Source organism: Tigriopus californicus, chromosome 11, assembly GCF_007210705.1.
Source record: "Tigriopus californicus strain San Diego chromosome 11, Tcal_SD_v2.1, whole genome shotgun sequence".
Lineage (NCBI taxonomy): Eukaryota > Metazoa > Arthropoda > Copepoda > Harpacticoida > Harpacticidae > Tigriopus > Tigriopus californicus.
This window is the reverse complement of record NC_081450.1, coordinates 12,079,327-12,099,049: the sequence shown is the minus strand read 5'-3', so window position 1 is coordinate 12,099,049 and position 19,723 is coordinate 12,079,327. Positions and strand designations below refer to the sequence as shown.

At 40.4% G+C, this 19,723-nt stretch overlaps 3 protein-coding genes across 3 annotated transcripts; 2 read left to right on the top strand and 1 right to left on the bottom strand.

Annotated features, from left to right (window-relative positions):
* The first annotated feature begins 1,767 nt into the window (after nucleotides 1-1,767).
* LOC131890171 (uncharacterized) lies at nucleotides 1,768-12,948 on the top strand. The gene is made up of 3 exons (XM_059239466.1): nucleotides 1,768-2,397; nucleotides 6,284-6,816; nucleotides 11,716-12,948. The coding sequence occupies exons 2-3, from the start codon at nucleotides 6,289-6,291 to the stop codon at nucleotides 12,517-12,519; spliced, it is 1,332 nt and encodes a 443-aa protein (XP_059095449.1). The 5' UTR covers nucleotides 1,768-2,397; nucleotides 6,284-6,288; the 3' UTR covers nucleotides 12,520-12,948.
* Nucleotides 12,949-13,291: 343 nt separating this feature from the next.
* Nucleotides 13,292-15,435, top strand: LOC131890170 (SET domain-containing protein SmydA-8-like). The gene is made up of 6 exons (XM_059239465.1): nucleotides 13,292-13,430; nucleotides 13,512-13,631; nucleotides 13,744-13,858; nucleotides 13,933-14,425; nucleotides 14,552-15,094; nucleotides 15,166-15,435. The coding sequence occupies exons 1-6, from the start codon at nucleotides 13,381-13,383 to the stop codon at nucleotides 15,402-15,404; spliced, it is 1,560 nt and encodes a 519-aa protein (XP_059095448.1). The 5' UTR covers nucleotides 13,292-13,380; the 3' UTR covers nucleotides 15,405-15,435.
* Nucleotides 15,415-18,643, bottom strand: LOC131890169 (histone-lysine N-methyltransferase SETD7-like). The gene is made up of 5 exons (XM_059239464.1): nucleotides 18,502-18,643; nucleotides 18,345-18,427; nucleotides 17,884-18,242; nucleotides 15,801-17,557; nucleotides 15,415-15,722 (listed from the first exon to the last, which is right to left on the bottom strand). The coding sequence occupies exons 4-5, from the start codon at nucleotides 17,504-17,506 to the stop codon at nucleotides 15,554-15,556; spliced, it is 1,875 nt and encodes a 624-aa protein (XP_059095447.1). The 5' UTR covers nucleotides 17,507-17,557; nucleotides 17,884-18,242; nucleotides 18,345-18,427; nucleotides 18,502-18,643; the 3' UTR covers nucleotides 15,415-15,553.
* Between the last annotated feature and the right edge of the window lie 1,080 nt (nucleotides 18,644-19,723).

Genomic DNA, 19,723 nt, shown 5'->3' with positions numbered 1-19,723 from the left:
AGATATCAATGGTCTCTTTCGATAAAGAACAAAATCAGAAGTCAGACGTCCAAACCTGAGGAGGAAAATGAACATTTGGTTTCAAGTTGTTTGACTGAAGGCTCAAGATAAACCTTGGATCGAAACCTCCGCAATGTCGACTCATGCCTGCAAAAAAAGGTTTTGACGATGAGTTTGTCAACCATTATCTTTATTAAATTTGAAACTAATCACATCGTATCCTAGAGTATGAATGGATTCTCTGACAAAACACAGAATTAAAGCGTGCTGTTGGACCCCAAAGTCTTCATTTTACCTAAACTTCATCTGAATGAACAATTCAGATTTTTTTCCTGTTGTCTTGAAGGAGCTCTGAACATTGCAGAATGCATTTCACGCCCTCAGTAACAGTGGCTTAGATCTTACGTAAATCATCGTCATCATTAACTAAAACTTCATTTTTTTGGGTGGTTTCATTTGTTTTTTTAAAGGAAAACACCTTATTCATTTATTTTTCTGAGAACCTCGATGTCCTCAAAAGCACTTTGGATCATTAGAGTGGCCCAAGGACCATAAAGTACCACTCTCGTCATGCATGGCAATATAAAGCACCTCCACTGTTGTATTACATCATTTAGAATACACTTTGTTGTTTATATCTCTTATTTTCATACTTTTGTTGAACTTTCTTGTTGCATAGAGATAAAAAAAAACATCAAGTTTTCGGGATTTCAGGAGAATAATCAAGAAGATGGACATTTATAAACCATAATTTGATATACAAAAACATATTTCTGATCATCGGATTCTTGTTTCGTACGTTTCGCTCAGTTATTACTGTGTCGCAACAAATTTTCGGTTGGGTCGAGTTGTCCGTACGGCCATGTTGTCATGGTTCGGGTTGTCTGATAAACGTGCAATTGGAGAATGGGCTTTTCAAAATTAAAATGAGATATGTTGTGCAAGTCGAAGGGACAAAAAAGGACAGACTCTGCATTTTCATTTTGTTGCCATATTTAAGGCACGTTTCAACTCACATATTGCGAGTTGAGTGCTTTCGAGGGGGGGTGGGTGGGAAATAAATCATTCATTGAATTGGTGTAGCATGATTTTAATCCTTTTTGAAAAGTCCTCGTGTGCCCTTGTTTTCGATATTAACATGGTGTGGAAAATAGCACGATTCAGTAAGGGACGGCTAGTGCTACGGTCATTTCACAGCTCAAGGATATAACCATAGTGTATAGCCTTTGGTTACCAATTCAATGAATGATTTATTTCCCACCCACCCACCCTCGAAAGCACTCAACAAATGAATTTTCTACGTACCTTGAATCATCATGAATCCCTCCAATCAATGAGCGTGGGCCGTCAACTACTGATTGAGGACAGGATCTCTCGATCAAGTCTTCTCTACTAACTACCTCAATTCAAAAAACTGCATTTTGAACAATACAATCATGCCTCAAAACCTCAAAACTTGATATAAGCATACTCAAATGAACAATTCCTCCTGTCAAAGACTTGGGCCAACGTTTCCATTGAAGGCTTGTTTACTCAAAATTAGCCTTTATGCTTCTACGAAGCCTCAAGAAACAGGACGGGTTTCATTGTAAGTTATCTACCACGGCTGTATCGTGCATGGTGCATGCCAACAATGATTACTCCCTTCGGCCCTCCGTCCTCCCATCGACATTGGTATGGCTTTTTGTGTCAATTCCGTGTTTCAGCTGTTCTCCACCGAGGGCAAGTCCTCGATCTGGAGAAATGTATGAGCGTCTGTGCGAGTGTGTGTTGCGAACAAGTGACAGCTGTCCATGCCTTGCCTGGATGAGGGGTTGGCCCTTCGGCCTAGCCTTTCTCCCCCCCTTAGTAAAAAAGCACAACACCACATCATTGACGGCCTCTACTTGGCGGTCGGTGATGCCTGCAGCTGGCCCACAACCTCGATCAGACGGTCTTGCCTCCAATGGATCGCATTTCAGGCCTGCGGTGAGAGACAAGAAAGCGGAAGAAGAGGCCGTCCCTACCACCACCACCATCACCACCACCATTAAGGAAAACAACAGCAACAAACACCACCACCACCACCACCTCCTCCTCCTCCTCTTCCCTCACCAGCACCATGGCGGAGTAGTCTTGCAGCCTCTTGTGGACCGAGGAAGAGCACTAGCCCACCCCGGTGTCAGAATGGCCTCAGTTGAAAACGGAACTCTTTGCGAGTCTTTCTCGTCACGTACTCGTACATTGACTGACTGACTGACGGAGGCACGGACGGACAGGCTGTTTGTTAATACTGTGGCTGGAGAGACGTGAAAGTGCTATAATTTTGTATTTTTACATGGATTCTGATCAGCAAAGTGATTATGTGCTAGTCCTTGTGGTCAGGGTCCAGGTGTCCAAGTGTCCAAAATCCGAACGGTAACACTTCAACCTCAAGCCTTTGTTTACTTTTCCGGGATATATATGTCAAGGGCACGGTGTTTATCTGTTTTCGCCTTGGTTTCAAATGTCAAAACAACCCGACCTTTATTTGAAGATGAAGAAAAAAAGCAGGTTCCAAAAATCAAGATTTGATCAGGAACTAATACCGGCAAGGAATGCCTACATGTGAATATCAATCGATTCAAAGGCTAATCATGTATTTGAAGTTTCAATGGGAAAGGTCATCTAGTCATTTCCTTCAGCTTAAAGCAGGAACAAGCATTACTCAAATGATGGATATTTTGCCCTTTTCCCACAATCCCTTAAGGTTTAGAGCTCCTCTCAATGCTTCGGAAACGATGTTTGTCTTGGGACGATTCCTTGCACCTAGATGGGTTTCTTATATCTAGCCCAAATTACCCGAGGCGTTAGATTGTTCTGGACCTGAGGATGTCTCAAAAACACCCTCACGTAGAAAGCGGTTAGATAAATAACTAAAGTCTAAAACGTGAGAGCCGAGCAAAAAGCGGTATCCAACTGAGCTTCAAAGCTTCATTCTATTTGCACCCATTGAATTGAGGATGAATTTGTCACTGTAGTTCGAAAAAGTACAAGAGACTTCGGGGAAAGAGGATGTATTTTCACATGCAATTTATCTCTTTTGCCTTTTAAGCCATAACTTCCTTATTCCAATTTCTGACTTCAATCAACTAACCCTAACCTCGATGATACATTTTAGGGACTTGAAAAATCTGTCTTCATTTTATTATAATTAATACTTAAAACAAATACATAAAAATCGTTAGTGCGGATCGAAAGAGGCATTCTAAGCATAATTCAACGTATTTTGGGTTGAATTCTGTTGTTTTTGGGCATTTGTAAATAAACATGACCATTCTTTCATTTTTGTCAAATTTTTCGGTCTGCTACCAAAAATACTTTTCGGGTCAAATTTTGCATTTGCAATATTTTTGCCTTGGGATGTAGGGCCAATTTGTAAAGGCCTTTTGTTTGAAAATTTATATCACTTGTTGTAAAAGTTCCAGAAAGAGTCCGTCCTAAAATTTGGGATCCTATATTTCATGTTTGCAGATAGCGGTTTTTTTCACCAACAAATGGGATCGAGATTGTGCTTTTTGTTAAGTAAATAATTCCATCGAGCTTTTATGCATCATGTGAATTTTTATGTAGAAGAATCACCATGCCGTTCAAATGTTTCAGACATTATAATAAAACCTTTAGTGGAAATAGATTGCTCACTTACTTTTCTGACCATCAATCAAACATGGATAGAAATCACAATATGTAGGTCATCCAATTTAACACAAACTAGGACTTCATTCCGGTTTTGATGGACTTTGGCCCAATCTGAGCTGCCTGGATCGCCAATTGCGGTCAGACAATAAAAAACAAGATTATTCCAAAGAAGTCCACAAGAGGGCTATGAAGACCAAAACTGAGTACTAATTCTATCATTCTCTTTAGTTTTCCTTTTATTCAGATAAAAATATTAAGTGCACCAAAACGAGAACCAGCAGCACATCTTTGTAAAGCTACAAGTGTGAAAAATAAGTCAATTTCAAATTGAAAAAAGAGCTTTTAGGATTTTCAGCAAGTCACTACTACTAAGAGTCACCTAATGGCATACTGTAAAATGATCAGTTAAAACAATGAAGCTGGCTATCACATATCGTCCAGTTCCACTTTTCCAATCCTCAAACAGTTCTTGCTTTTTGGGTCTGACAGTTGCTTTTTCTTGAGATTTGTTCACAAATTGAGCAAATCTCCTCTCGATTTTCTACTGTATTGCCAAAAGCAGAATGCCTCTTATTTTTTATTATTGTCAATGGTTGCTTTTCTAAATCAAAAGTTTTCTTACTTTTAAAGTGATAGACATTTCAAATTGAAATCCTCTGAATATAAGGCCTAAATATGTTTTCTCTAATATATGGAATGAAGAGGAGTGTTGTAAGTATCTTCAAACAAATTCTCATGCAAAACAAAACTTTATATCAACAATCTGACCAGTTTCGACACTTCAATAAGCTATCAATTGTTGACTCATTTAGTTAGAAAATAATACGAGGCAAAATGAGCGAGTTTACAAAGCAATTTATCTAATAGGAATTTGATCTTAAAATGTAATTGAAAAAAAAAAGTTTGAGGAGTTTAACAATTCTGGAAAGTCCATGCATGTATGGTGAGAAAGTTATGGCTCTGAGTGAAGTCATGATATTGGCTTATTATTGATTGCTCACATGAACGCATACAAGTAAAATATCCTTTGAGTAATAGATTGTACGTACACAGTACTGCGCAATATATCGGTTTGTGTTCTTGTGTTCTGTATTCAGTCAAAAGGGCGGAGTACTATATTATTTTATTCATACCGTTCTTTTGAGCCAGAAAATCAGTCAGCCCACAAGGGTCGAATATATGGCCTCGCTACTACGACAAGTGTTTAGGGGTGTGGTGACAAATGATATAGATTTGTAATCGAAATAGCGTCAGAAAACATGTGATACATCGATGTATTAGTAGGATCCAGGTATTAGAAGTTCATATACGTATGGACGAATTATGATGAGCTAAGGGAATGTAAAGGTGATTTTTATAACGAAGTGATCTGGTTAATGGGTTAGGTTCAAGGTATTAATGAATTGATAAAAAGAGAAGCATTGACAAGCGAGATTATATGACATGAAATGAAACAAGCGTCAAATTCACTTTTTGTTTTTTAAACTTGGTTCTAGAAGGTTGCATTGAAAATGAACAAAGAGGAGATCACTTTTGTAAGATGATAGTTGAGCCAATCTCAACGTTTTTGCTGACATCGGATTTTGCAATTGTTCCAATCACTTACAATTACATCGAGATCGGCAATTTCCTGGAAAATGTTTTACTTGCTGATGCAGCAAGTATTTTGAAAAATACACATACAGTATTCCAGTTTCTTGATACATGTTTCAAGCAATGTTGAAGTCTTAACCTTTCAAGGCACTTCATAGTAAAAGTTCAGAGCACATTCAAGCGGAGGGAAGCTCAGACCTGACTTGGAAAAGTGACTGCACATTAAAAGCTGAATTTCACTGACATTGATTCTAACTGCCCTCCAATGATTCTAATCTCCTATATCTATGTACTACACTTCATCTATCGTTTAGTTTCCAATTTGCATTCATTGCTTTCATGTTCCATTTTTAAAAAAAAGGTCTTAGAAGGAAGCACAGTGAAACAAAGACAAGTATTTTAAAGTAAAGAAGAAAATATGTTTTGCTCCTTTTTACGATAGAAAATGAACTTTCATTGCCTTTACCTGGGATTCAAATTTGGGTCACAAAAATAAAGTTTATTGGTGTGAGTATTTTGATTTGAGATGGCCGAATGTCGATCCTTTCAAATTCCCTACACAACAAGTAGAGTATCGAAAAATATCGGTAAGACTGGTCTCCACAATTTTGGTGAGGGAGCTGGAGTTTGAATTCTCCTTAGCTTGTTTGGTTAGTGTCCACTAAAGAAAAATATGTTGTTCTTTCTAAATTATTAAAATTCCGGAATAATGTACATGATCAAGGACTGATAATGGTAATCGAAGCTCTTTCCTGCCTGAATGAGTTCTTGTATAACCAAATGGTTAGGAATTATGCTCATAATAATTCATCGATCGTGTTCCATTACGATTTCCTTGGAGAAATAACCAAGACAATTTGTTGACACAAACCCTCTTGCAAAGACCTGTTATTGGTTCTCTGGCACAAATAGGTTTTTAACAAGAGGCTTCTTAGTACACGAATCCTGTTCTTCCTTATTGTACGTAAACATAACGTTCTTCTGATACCTGACGAACGTTTGATTAATCACAATTCATTCTTCTCTCTTTCAGGAGACATGACTGAACACAATGAGAGCAAATCAGAGGGAGGTTCGCCTATCAATTCCTCGACCCACTCGAAACGAAGTACTAGCTCGGCCTGTGTCCAATTAGAGGACCTGGAGCCAGGAGGTGTGACTGCCAACTCGCGGGTCAGCTCGAGTAGCCGACCCTTCGTCATTCAAGACATGGCGAGTAGTGTCCAATCCGTGGGTGGAAACTTGGCTTTCATGACAGAGGAGCCTTATTTCAGTCCGGTGCTCTTGGATCAAGGGCCGAATGGCCTGCCCGGTCAGACTGATAGCCGGTCAGCTCATAGCGTGGCCATGGACAGTTTCACAACGGCTGCCTCCTCCTTAAGTTTGAATGGAGACTTTTGCAAGATTTGTCACTGTGGAAGTGAGCCAAATATGCCCCTGATCAATCCTTGTTTGTGCTGTGGATCCTTGAAATATGTCCACCAAGAGTGCCTTCAGCGGTGGATCAAATCGGCGGACATTAAACGATGCGAGTTGTGCAAATACCCATTCAGTATGCAATCCAAGGTGAGCTATTGGTCAAACCAAATCAAATGACATTAGTTGTTTAACATGCTTGAACGACTTACATTATGACAAGACAATGGTATTATAAGCATGGATGTGATTTACTCCCTCCCCTCCCCATTTACAAGCTAAAGATTTAAATCTCGGTGGTTTACGTCGATACTTTTATAATAAAGTTAAATATATTGCTTTCGACTCTTGATCATGTCATGGCATAAACATGAATATGAAGGATGGCGCGTAGGCGTTGTTCAAACATTGTTAAATGTAAAAAAGTAAAATGCAAAAAATTGTGAAAGCAACGAAATAGTTGACTAGAAAGTGATATCACAGTGACTATGATTAGAATTGTTCAATGCACATGTAAAAAATGAAGAGGGTTCCTAATGTCCAGAAAGTATCAAAATTCGCACAGGACTAATAAGAGTTAGTTATCGCATTTATTGCCTTCTTGGTGTTGATCTTTTGTTTCCGTACTGCTGTAAAGAGATTTAGACTACATACGAGTACTGAAGGAAATCTATTTTCGAGATAACAATCGCACAAACTTTGGTACTAAAGAAGCTCCCGGTTTTCCCGTGGTCTCTTCACCATTAAAGTGCGACGAGTCTTTTTACGAGATTTGCTTGCATTGTGGCTCAAGAATAGATGGAAAGGCCAAATCTGCAATTGTACTTACAATCGAGAACATGGCCCTGGCTAACAACGTTATAATATCATTGCAGATAATCCGAAATGTTTGACATTTGGAGCGTCAAAGACAACTGAGATCTCAACAGTCAGTTTCCAGTGAATTAGTTTTTGATACCATTTGATATTTACAACGGGCGGAATATTTTGACGACGTGGGACAAAGCGTCTGAGCGATAGCGTAAAATCCCTCTTTTAAATAATAAGCAAATGTCAGAAAGGAAGAAGCACTCTACATAATTCATCACATATCAGTCCCTTCTTGATGAATTATGATTACGCTGAGAACATCTAGTTTGAGGGACCTGTTCAAAAATTGTTCTCAAGAGAAACTGATTCTCTGTAGTAAACAAAAAAGGTAAAGATAGTTGAATGCGTCATCCATGCCGATTATTAGAATCTGCGTAGATCTGCTTTTTCATCGTTTCAGCTCTTTGGTTCCGCTCTGTGTAGCTCATTTATTATGAATGACGTTTTTGGTTATTGCTCACTATGGACGACTCTACAATGCGATAGAGAAAGAAAGGGTTTGATAATTAGCTCTTTTGTATTCTTCCATTAAGGAATTGGGCTTCGAACTGCATACGATATGCTCGCCAATTATTAGTTGAAGCAAACGCCAAAATGGCGTGCCCTTTTTTCAATTCAGTGCAAAAGAGTGTTCAAAATCATTGATTAGTTCAACACTGAGGCTTAATCATTTACTTTGAACGCAAGCTCGACAAAGCTTTTTCCCTCATTTATTGGAGCCCGAAAAAAGAGGTAACGAGCCTGGATATGAAAATCAGAGTAGTATTTAGCACCCATATCAAAAAGAACGAAACCATATAAATGACATTCGAATGGCCAAGCGGCATTTTGATTAATGATCATTCACTTTACTTTCTTGATTTACCCGATCCATTCCTGAATATATGTTCCCGAAATTGTACCTTACAAAGTATGCAAAGCTGAACACATTACCTGCTCTGTAAATCATCATTCTCTTAATGATGTGAGGCAACTGAGTATTAATTATGGACAAGAATTGAGTTTCGTAGCGATAAGTAACAAGAGAAAAGCGTTTTTTTCTAATCTTGGTATGAATTTTTCAGTGTCATTTATCATTACGATTGATTTTTTCATTATTCATCAAACATTGGAGGAGTTCGTTTTAAGTGGATTTGCATATCAGATGACATATTGATAAAACAATTACCATAAAGTACATTTTTGCAAAATTCGACACAATAACGACCATTTCAATTGCGAAAAGTTCCAGACACACATACTTATCCATTTGGTTGACACCGTGAATTTCAAGTTCAGATCGCAAAATCTTAAGCAGACAGTAGTTAGTTTGTAGATTTATATTCCATGTTTACCAACAAAAGCTCCTTCAATCTACTTGTCCTTTTAAGTGCTTTTTTGGTCTAAGATGTTCGTAATCATAACGATAATCGATTTTTACGTTCTTGTCCCGATATCCATAAAAACTTTGATTTGGTCAAATGAGGCACGCGTTCGTAAAGAAACAAAAGAACATATTGAAAGGCGCTTTTATCTAAGAATGACAATATCACACTTTATTGTCTTTGTCTGCGGTAATGTTGCACCACGGGAGCATTTTGAAGAGATGTCTTTGTGCTTTTCCTCAATATCTCATGAGAGCTTTTTGAATTATTAAACATCCGTCTGTTTGTCTGGCAGGTGTTCAAATTGTTCAAACGCAAGTTTCATATGTGGCAGGAAACTTTCAAAGGACACAAGTCTTCTTGCATTCACACCCATGCATCATCTTTTCCTCAAAGTTGGGTGGCAAAAAAAGACTCAGCCTGAAAAGATACTGTACCTACCTTTTCGGAAACTTTTCATCATATCATTGACACGCCTTTTGTTCGATTTTGACAGCTAACCCCATGATGTCTTCTTTCATCCTTATGAAGGTGTATTGGAGCCTCATGTACCCTTTGATAATCGTCAATAAGAGTGGGTGTCTCCTTGATATGAAACAAGTGACCAAATTTCGGTCCTTCGTTTCGCAGGTTGAATATCATGTTGAAAAAGACTCATGAATGTAATATCAATATTAGTAGCATACTTTATTTGACGTGGAAATGATGTCTGGAATACCAAAATTTCAAGGAATATTGATCACATTACCTGTGACTCTTTGGTCGACCCGATATAAAAAAGGAATTGAAACCCGTTGATAATCTCCATTGAGATTTATTCAACCCAATCTAGACAAATGCACTATTCCATGTTGCATTTTCAATCTCATTCACTTGGCATGGTTTTTGAAACCCATGAATGCGTGGTGATGACTGATCAGACTCTTTTTCAACCATGTCAAAGTCATCTACTGCTCTGGAAGCCCTTTCAATTTAGTCTAAACTGTTTCACAATCATAACGATTTGGCTTATCTAATGATTGAATAGCCCTTACTGATATGAATGAGTGCCAAAAATTGCCCAATTATGGCGGAGTAATGGAACATGTGCCCAAGTACCGTCGTCATTTGGGCAATTTTCTAGTCGCTCGAATAATCATCAGTTGTTGTGACATCCGATATCGTAAGAAACTTCTTATCGAATTCCAATTGTGTCCTTGTTCCGTACAATGGCATTTGAAGACCCAATGGTCCATTAGACTTGTACCTGTCTTTCCCAAGGGGCTTAAGCTGTAGAAAAGAGCGTCGTCAATTCAGGCCCGCCTTTCTACGAGCAAAAGGCCTTTCTTTCTTCTATCGATTCAACTCAACAATTATGAACCTCCAATGTGACTAGCTAGCACTGAAGGGTTACAATTGAAAGTGGAATACACGCTAGACATCCCAAAGATGTGCGTGTATTGCAATTAAGCTTTGACTGGAGAAATCGATTTGTCCTTGAAATGTGATGTGCAAACTGAAAAACTCTTCATGAGTGGTAATAATTGTATGAATCGAATGAAAGGTACATTAAAAACCGACGTAAAGTATGCATGTTCTTGGATCATGGTCATGGATCTGGTTCCTAGAAACCCGAGGGAGCGAAGAAAAATGGAGGAAAAGCTGTATCAAGAGCGTAATAATTATGTTTGATGAAAAATGGTCGATTGACATCGTAAATGAAAGCTCAATTAAAGTTCGCTTTATACATTTTAACAATGCTATGTTTCCATTTAATTCGTTTTTTTTTTATGTGTCTGAAATGACAATTCTGTGGAGCAAAATTATTTTTGTTGTCGTTAACGAGCTTTGCAAGATGATTCTTAAAGAAGTCTCATCGGTGGGAGCACTTCCTTGAACCAGTTTTGATAATGTCTAATCAAAGTTAGATTTCCTTCGAGCTATCTAATATGACGTAAGGTTACTTTTATCCACAACCAATTTAACACGTAACCTTGAATGCCAACGGCTGAGTTGATCCTCTGCATCTTTGTAGCACGTCAGAACTTTAGACCACCTTCGTCATAGAAAGTTTGATTGATTGAAACGAAGTCCGTCTTTAAAAGGCTTTGGTCCTGAAAACCTCATATCTGGCGAGAACTTGAGGTGCTTGGGACGAAAAAAGTTTCCGTGGCAAAAATACTGCGTGGGCGAAGGACCCGTTATTGGAACATGGCTGTGTTCGGGAAAAAAGACACGAGGGTTTTTCGAGAACTTTTCTTATGAATAATAAATACAAAGCTAAGCAATTGATTTACATTGCTAGCAATCTAGGCCGTCTAAACTAAGCCAAGAAACCTACTAGAAGTATTCCTTGCCCGAAGACTTCTGGTTGAATGAGCCAACGGTAGAGCGCAAAGTAACGAATCCTTTCATTAGCCAGGAAAAAGCTGGCTTCTGATTTGATATTCTAGTATCTCTCGGTATATTGGAGACCTTCTATAGAACGGATTTGGTTCCCGCCTTTAAGCCACAGGATACTTTATTAACAACAATGGAACAGTGCTCTTGGGCTTGGTTCTAAAGACTTCGACCGGCTTGTGTTTCATCAGGCAAGAAAGATATAGTAACATGAATGGAACCGTAATCAAAGACTCTGAAGGTCACTGAAGGTCTCATGTTACGTAGAGTCCCAGTGCTTTCGCTTTCCCTGTCGTACATTATTTGAGAATAACCAGTTGCTGCCAAACGAGAGTATGTATTTAACCATTTAAGGTCCTCACGAGGAAAACCGAAACATTTGCCTTCCCCTTGTCCTTCAACGTGTGTTGAACGTGTTCCTCTTTTTTTGTTCCAGGTGAAACCATTTTGTCAGTGGGAAAAACTGGATATGACACAGATTGAACGTCGGAAATTATTGTGCAGCGTGTCTTTCCATATCATCGCCATCACATGCGTGATCTGGTCATTGTACGTTCTCATTGATAAGACCGCCCAGGAGATCAAGTCTGGGGAGCTTCAATGGCCTTTTTGGACCAAATTGGTGGTGGTGGCCATCGGCGTCACTGGAGGATTGGTCTTCATGTACATCCAATGTAAAGTCTACATTCATCTGTGCCGAAAATGGAAGGCTTATAATCGGATCATAGTGGTCCAAGATGCCCCAGAAGGGATCCACAAGCACAAGAGTTCTGCCCTTGGAAAAGAACTTTCTCGCCAAGACAGCCAATCATGCCAGAAGCAAGATTCCCCCGACCAAATGGTTCCATCAGAGCCAGATGTCTTTCAGACAGATTTGCAAAGGACTAGTGATGGTTCGGTTTCAACGATTTCGAGTTCCAATCCGGATCAATCGCAGAGTCCCACCACTAATAACGTGGAGACCCAAACAGCTCTGAGAGCCGTGAACTTCATGGACGTATTGGGTCGAAGAAGCAGTGATGGTGGAATGAGAGATCCAGGAGCATTGGAGACGAATTCTGTGGTCGCCCGAATCTTGGAAGATATTCAAGATGTGGAGAAGAACACCATTTTTTTCACCGACTATGAAATTCAAGACATCCGCGATGGACAACCCTCAGGAGACTCTCCTCAAGAACCAGTATTAGCCTCACATTGCAAAACTATCAATGAGATGGTCACGACGTCCGTGCCAAGCTGAATCGGGCATGAATGGAACCCTAAGTTCTATCTATGATCATTTCGTTCGCTCATACTGTAAGAGATGATGAGGTGGATCCTACCACGGATTCACGTTCTATTAGCATAGCCATTTCCTAACACTTCACACATGTCTTGCCTGGGCTTCAAGGGTCCTTGGAAATGGTTTTTGGACACCAAGGATCAAAAGAGGCAAACCAAACTTGTCAGACCATTGGATATCTCGAAATTGGCTTCTGTTCCTAAAAAAACAGTTCTTGCGGTTTCTTACTCAACCAAGCCAAAATTGATGGCATGAATTCACTGCACAAATAAATTCTCTTGCCTACAGAAGAAATATTACCAATTCAGGAATGACTATTCACATGTTGACATTTCTTTGCTGTTGAATCATACTTTCAGAGTTGATAATAAATCTGTGTTAAATCAACGATTGGTCTTGTACAAAACATCTCAAACATAAGTCAGAAACCCCCTTTGTAGTTTTCACGTTCCACATGGCAACTCCGAACAATATTATGGAACAGAGAATTAAATCATGCATAAGGGCTAGCACCGTGTCACATGTTTGAAGCATGCGATGATTCCATTAATTGGATTTGAAAGGGCTCTTTTTCAAAATGCCAAAACATGTTATACCACGTATTACGTAGTTCGAATCAGTGGAAAAATAACCTCGATTTTGTACCCTATTTTGACATTAACGCATACCCAGGTGCATACTTTCCGCAGGAAGGGGGTTGAACAAAATAGGTCATTGCAACGAAGTCAAAGTTAGACCGATGCGATTTGGCTTTCCTTGACACTGTGCCAATTCTTAATGTTTTGAGGCACTCCAGTGCATGGATTTCAGGTCACGACAATGTCTAACCCAAAAATGTGTTTTATGTGCCTTCAACCAGCCAAATTAAGGTGAGGTTAATGAACCAATGTAACCCAGATTGCTTTGCGGTAATGAGAGGGGCGCCATGTTCATCGTTCGATTCCATTTAGATGTGAGGAATGTGAGGCAGACATTTGGTATTGTGGGCACACACACGGTAATTACCATCGCCTTGATGGATCAAGCCAATGCTCTCCAGTAATGATTTCCTTCCAGGAAGGGATTGGACGGTAAGCGAAAAGTCGTGTTCTTGCTCTTAATGGTATGTCGGTTGTTTTCTTGTGTGTATGATGATATTCATTCAGGATTACTTGCTTCTTCCTTGGGTGCCCTTTACTGTAGGTGTCTTCTGGCAAGTAGAAATATCATTGCAGGAGAAGTCATATTTTTCGAGCACCCCATCGTGGTTGGACCAAATAATGTGACCGCGCCACAATGCCTCATCTGCAACTCAAAGGTAAGGGAAACAGTCAGATGAAAGGACGAAGTGGGATGCACTAATTTCACCTCCATGCCTTTGTTTCCATCCAGATAACCGAAACTGAGATCGTGTGCTCTTGCAACTATCCAATGTGTTCAAAAATATGTCAAGATCTTCATGAGGGCAAAAGAGAGTGCCAGATCCTGGGTGACATCAAATTAGATCTCAATTATGAACTCATTTTACCCCTGAGATTGCTTTTGACGCAAGATCAAGATCATCGTGCATTTTTGGGAACACTGATGAATCACGTTGAGGAAAAACAGCAAAACAAAGAGAATTGGATGCATTTGAAACATAGTGTGATTGAGCCGTTGGTCCAAGCCTTTCAAGGGACAATCTCAGAAATAGCAGTGACAGAAGCTCTAGGTGTGGTGGAAGTGAACAATTATGAGATTTACAACCCTTTAGATTGCGGATATCGCGGGATATTTCCCATGACGTCACTTATGACACACTCTTGCGCACCAAATTCCAGGCATGCCATGGAAAAGAAATCACCATGGTCGAATCGATGCATTGCCACTGTGGATATACCCAAAGGTACAAGGAGGCTAATGGAATGGAAAATAATGAGACATGCCCGACATTGGTATTGGTTGCAAATATTAGAACATTCATTTTCCATTCCATTTCGATAACAAACCTCTTACCCCAATACGAATGAAGGACAAGACATCACCACTACTTATGTTCCGTTGATCCTCAGCACCCAACAAAGAAGATCAAAATTGAGAGAGAGTTGGTATTTCGATTGCATGTGCTCGCGATGTCAAGATCCAACAGAATTCGGATCTAATCTGGCTGGAATACTGTGCAGCAAATGCTCAAAAAAATCATTTCTATTGCCCGCCAACCCGCTGAATTTTGATTCGGTTTGGCTTTGTGTCTCTGAGGTTTGTGATAATGAGCTGACTCGTGATCAAATCGCTCAGATTCTCGATTCTCTCGTTGAGCGCAAAGATTCCTTGGACCGCAGCGATGTGCACGAATTCATCAATTTCTTACACGAATCTGAAAACATCCTCCATATCAACCACTATATCCTCAATTCATTACGACGATGGATAGTGTCGCTATTTTGTCGCACCACAAAAGGTAACCCTGATCCGGAAGCGATAACCGTCAGCATGCTGGAAGCCAAGGTGATGATTGCTGACAAATATTTGTTTGTCTTGAATAAGATCGAACCGGGATTAACTAGGAATAGAGGTAAGATGATTCAAAGGTTTTAGGAGGGTCGTGAATTCTTCGTCTCTCTCAATGTGCACCTTATTCTTCAGGACGGGTTCTGTACGAAAAGGCAGATGCTCAAGCCAAATTGGCTAATAAGAAACTCGAGGGTGGAGAACTCGATGGTCTCACTTTCTTGGAACTCCTTCAAGACAGCTCTCGTCTGGCCATGGAAGCAAGCAAATGCCTTCGATATGATCCCGAGGGCTCGTTTGAATCCTTCATTCGAAGCTCGAGCAATTTTCTGATCCAAGAGATTGACCAATTTCAGAAGTTTTTACTTATATAAGACATGAATATACAAAATGTTATTGAGCGTTGCTGTTGTTATTATTATTGCGTTGAAATCGTACAAATTTGCATTGCCATGGGTTGGGTTTTGAAATGTTGAGAGTTAGATATTATCACAAGAAGTGGTGAATTGTTTAACATAGTGCATTATAGGTTCCACATTTGCTTGGACTGTTGGTATTGCAAGATGACTCGTTTTGAAAAGAGATCTTGATACCAAGGTGGAGCCTCTTCTAGATCATAGTCATAGCTCACGAAGATTTCGGTATCCTTGGTGATTTCCATTACGGTTTGGATGGCGGGGATCTTACCAAATCTGGGATGATGAAAGGAGACAAATTTGGCGTTGGGCTGAAAACTATGGTTGCACTTGTGGGCCAAACTGGCACAATACCTCTTGATATTGACATACTCTGGCGGAATGTCAAGAATCCCTTGAAAGCCATCCGAGTCTGGACCTTGAAGATCCAAGATTTTATAAGCATTCGCGTCATGGTCACTTTTATCGTCGACCAACTCGTTTTCCCTGAGATGAATGCCATTGTAAAATGCAACTATCCTATCCGTTGGCAGGTCTTTATTGGCAAACAGACCCTCTTGAGCTCCCCTGAGCTTGGATGCTCGCACATACACATGCTGGGTCTCATATGGATCCGGTAACAAGGGCTCGGTTGAAATCCTGGTCAGGGTTCCAGGATCGTAGATGTACAAAGGTCCGCGGGGTTTGGTGAATTTGAGCTGACACATTTCGTGGCGGACAGTGACCATTTGGATGAATGCGATTTGTGCCATGCACATCTTTTCCCTCACAAAGGTGCCCAATAGGGCGGTTTGATGGTCGGGGTACAGGAAAGCGATATCGTCCCCAATCAAATTTCCTGTTATATCCGCTTCCCCCACTAGGATACCTCCTCCTTGAAGGAATTTCCAAACAGTGCCTACAGGAACACCATTGGAATACCAGCACACTTGGATCAGCTGTTTCTCCTTATTGAAGGTCTTACCGAGACCGTGGAGGGTTCCAAATACAAACCAACCATACAGAAGATCGCCATTCTTGTACTCAATCTTGCCCTTGCCATTCAATTTGTCGTTCGTGTAATTAGCATCGAGGTACACGATGTCATTGGAACGCATCTGCAATGAGCATTTCCCCTCTCGTTTTCCATCCCGAAAAGACCCCGTGAGCTTGTCTCCATTGGCGAAGGTAACCACGCCTTTACCATGAGGTTTTCCAAAGAAATTGCGCTCTCCAACGTAATCATAGATCTCGTCTTGTAACCGAGAGTATGGATCGGTGGATTTGGTGCCAGCTCTTACAGATCCATCTGGATATTGGCCTTTGGCTGTCCAAGGATCATTGGCCCAAGTCGAGACTGCCTTCAGCCATTTATCTAAGGTGGCGTGCATGGAATCCACAATGATTTTATCCTGCCTTTGGTTAACCCATGAGAGATCTTCCTTGTGGGGTTTGGCAGGAGTAAATTTTAACCCCGGAAGGGTTGTTGACGCAGGTTGTGGTAAGACTTTTTTGACCGGACTTGGTAATGGTCCTTTGGGACTTTGCTTATGGACCTCCTCTTGGTCACTTTCGCTCTCTGAATACTCTTCCCAAGACCACTCATCGGATTCATTCAAACTTTCCGTGGAGCCTTGAGCCTTGAGCCTTGGCTCACTTTCCACTGATTTGATCCCGTTTATCTTAGCCAAAGGTGTTACAAGCTGTGGAGCAGGGGGTTCAACCTTTGTATTGATCAAAGGCCGTTGGTTGTTATCTTGAACGGGCTTAACTTCTTGTTCCATCTTCTTATTGAATATGTCTCTCCAAGAAACCTTTTCCACAAGGTCATCTCTTTGGAACCTCTCACTGGACGAGGAATACTTGGTGCTAAATCGATTTTGGGCCTTGTCAAATGCGGAATTCATGTTGAGATTGGCCAATCGGCGTTGACTTTGTTGGATCCTCCACTCATTGGAGTCAAATGCGGGCCTTGGAGTGTAAGCTCTGGACACTGGAGGTGGTTCAGAATGGGATGAGAAGTTGTACCTCCGTGAGGAATATCCCAATGTGGTGGATTGGTAGCCTCTGTACCTTGACATTGTGATAGCTTAACCATTTATTGATTACAACCAGTCGAAGTCCATGGTCGCCTGGAAACACACAAAGCCATTTTATGCCATGTGGACAAATAGATACTCCAGATTGTGACATTTAGATCTGTCAAACACTTAAACAACAATCTAATTGCTGGTGGTTCTTGGATGCTTGTGGAAGCAAGCGAAAGTTGATTTGCTCCCCTATTGCCCTCTCATTTGAGGTCATGACAATATAAAAGCATACGCAAACAATAATTCGTTCTTTTTTTTTGTTGTAGAAATTTCCTTCTTGAAACTGTCCCATCCAAAATGACTCTTAAATTTCTTTCGCTCGTTTCTACTGTGAATGCAAGTCCAAAAATGGCCAATAAATAACTTACTTGAATGTTTTCAAGCCGCCTCGGTCGTTTCCTGGTTTCGTTCTTCGTCCGGATTTTTCATATTTCTGAGCGTACGAACGAACGAACGAACGAAAGAACGAACTTCGTGTTCTTGGCTTCTTCGTTTGCACGGCGTTCGTTCTCGTGCAAAGTGCTCGTCGCATGAGCATTGCCTTTGAGGAGGAAGCCAATAGTTCAACACATGTTTAGAGACGATCTCATACCTCAATCTTTCGAATCGTTTCGAGCGCTCTTTTCGCCTCCTTTCTTTCGTTGATCCTGGGTTCGTTCGTTCCTCGATAGAGTGTCAGGATCCGTCCTCGTTGTTCCACATTTCCTGGCTGTTGTTGCGGTGGATTCTGGGACACGAGAATAAAGAAAGAGCACGAGAGATGAGACAGAAAAGGGGGAGGCAACTTTGGCGTGTACCTTTCCCTTAGTTAATGCAACAATTATCTCACTTTTTCTGACCCATTCAGCTCACATACGTTAGCACATCCTCGGGCATGTTCCACTGAGACTTCATACTCTGAGAGGTGTATTCCTGGGAATTGAAAAAAAACTATATTCCTTGCGTGTGATGTGATGGCTTTCAATAATCATTCGATTGGGCCAAACCTTAAATAAATCAGCCCCAGCCTCCAACCTCCAGCCTCCAAAGGGGGTCGAGTTATAAATTCATCTTCATTGGGCCATTTGATTTGTGTAAGAAGATGAGCAGGGGGGGAATCATGTGAATAATCTCCAAGCAAATGATGAGGTGTCAGTCTTGATAGAATCTCTCGCTTTGAAGAGAAATTGCAGTGACACTTGGGAGCCGAGATCCCGGCAGATCGAGGGGAAATGATTGGGTGGAACGGTGAAGGTCCGACTTCATCTGCGATCCAAACTGTTGACGTGAATAGCTTTAGAGATGAAACACCTTGAAATTCAAATCAGAAATGTCAAAATAACTAATGGCTTGGAGCGACGAAGGTACTGAGTGAAAAGTGATCAGTGCACTGGACGTACTCATACGTCGGATACCGAGCACAGAGCTGTGAGGTAAGAGTTCACTTGAGCGTCTATTTGTGCAACTTTTTGACATTCTTAAGCCCCAGAGGAATAGAATGGATGCAAGAATTTGCTAATTCGGAGATGCATGTTCAGAGAAGCCTTGAAATGCTGTTATAGAATTTCCATGGCACAGTTTCAGTAATATTCAGCCCCCTTTTTCAAGCCAGGATGTAAACCACTTCATTGATCAGTGACAAGGAACAAAAGACCCGCTCCTCTAGGTAAGTCTGTGGTGGGACATAACTCAAGAACCCTTGAGAAGTTTTTCAAACAAATGAGGCAAGCATTGGCCCCAAAGAGAAAATGTTCAACTTTTGCCGAAATGTGAGCGCACCGAAAAGAACACAAATGAAGCGGACAATATTCAACACGGAGACTTGTTCTCGTTATTTTGGACTTTGGACATAAAGGTCATTGTTGTGGTCGTCAAGCAAGAAATCGGAACCCACCAAAACACGATGAACGGAAACAATAAGGAATATATATATTTATATTTTGTTCGTTATGCAATACCATCTTTTTTATTCTGATTAAATATGAATTAAAACAAATTCAAGCGATAAAAACTGACATTTTCGAAACCTTGGACTACGACATCACAACAAAAGTGAAAAGAAATTATTCAAACAAATAAAGATTATGACCGGTTGAAGAAAACTTAAAAGCATAGGTTTCCGAACCTTTAACTAAGTTCTAGTTTTTCCCGAGTATTTATCTTATTTGATGTGCCCGAACTGTTTGGCTTTCTCCTAAGCATATTTAAGGGGAAAAGCGTACTTCATTG

Bases quoted from the DNA above. Each gene is read 5' to 3' on its own strand.
- LOC131890171 (XM_059239466.1), top strand. From the start codon at position 6,289: ATGACTGAACACAATGAGAGCAAATCAGAGGGAGGTTCGCCTATCAAT. The intron at 6,817-11,715 runs GTGAGCTATTGG...TTTTTGTTCCAG, and splicing joins CATTCAGTATGCAATCCAAG to GTGAAACCATTTTGTCAGTG.
- LOC131890170 (XM_059239465.1), top strand. From the start codon at position 13,381: ATGTCTAACCCAAAAATGTGTTTTATGTGCCTTCAACCAGCCAAATTA. The intron at 13,431-13,511 runs GTGAGGTTAATG...GATTCCATTTAG, and splicing joins CTTCAACCAGCCAAATTAAG to ATGTGAGGAATGTGAGGCAG. The intron at 15,095-15,165 runs GTAAGATGATTC...CTTATTCTTCAG, and splicing joins GGGATTAACTAGGAATAGAG to GACGGGTTCTGTACGAAAAG.
- LOC131890169 (XM_059239464.1), bottom strand. From the start codon at position 17,506: ATGTCAAGGTACAGAGGCTACCAATCCACCACATTGGGATATTCCTCA. The intron at 15,723-15,800 runs GTATTGTGCCAG...TCATCATCCCAG, and splicing joins GAGTATGTCAATATCAAGAG to ATTTGGTAAGATCCCCGCCA.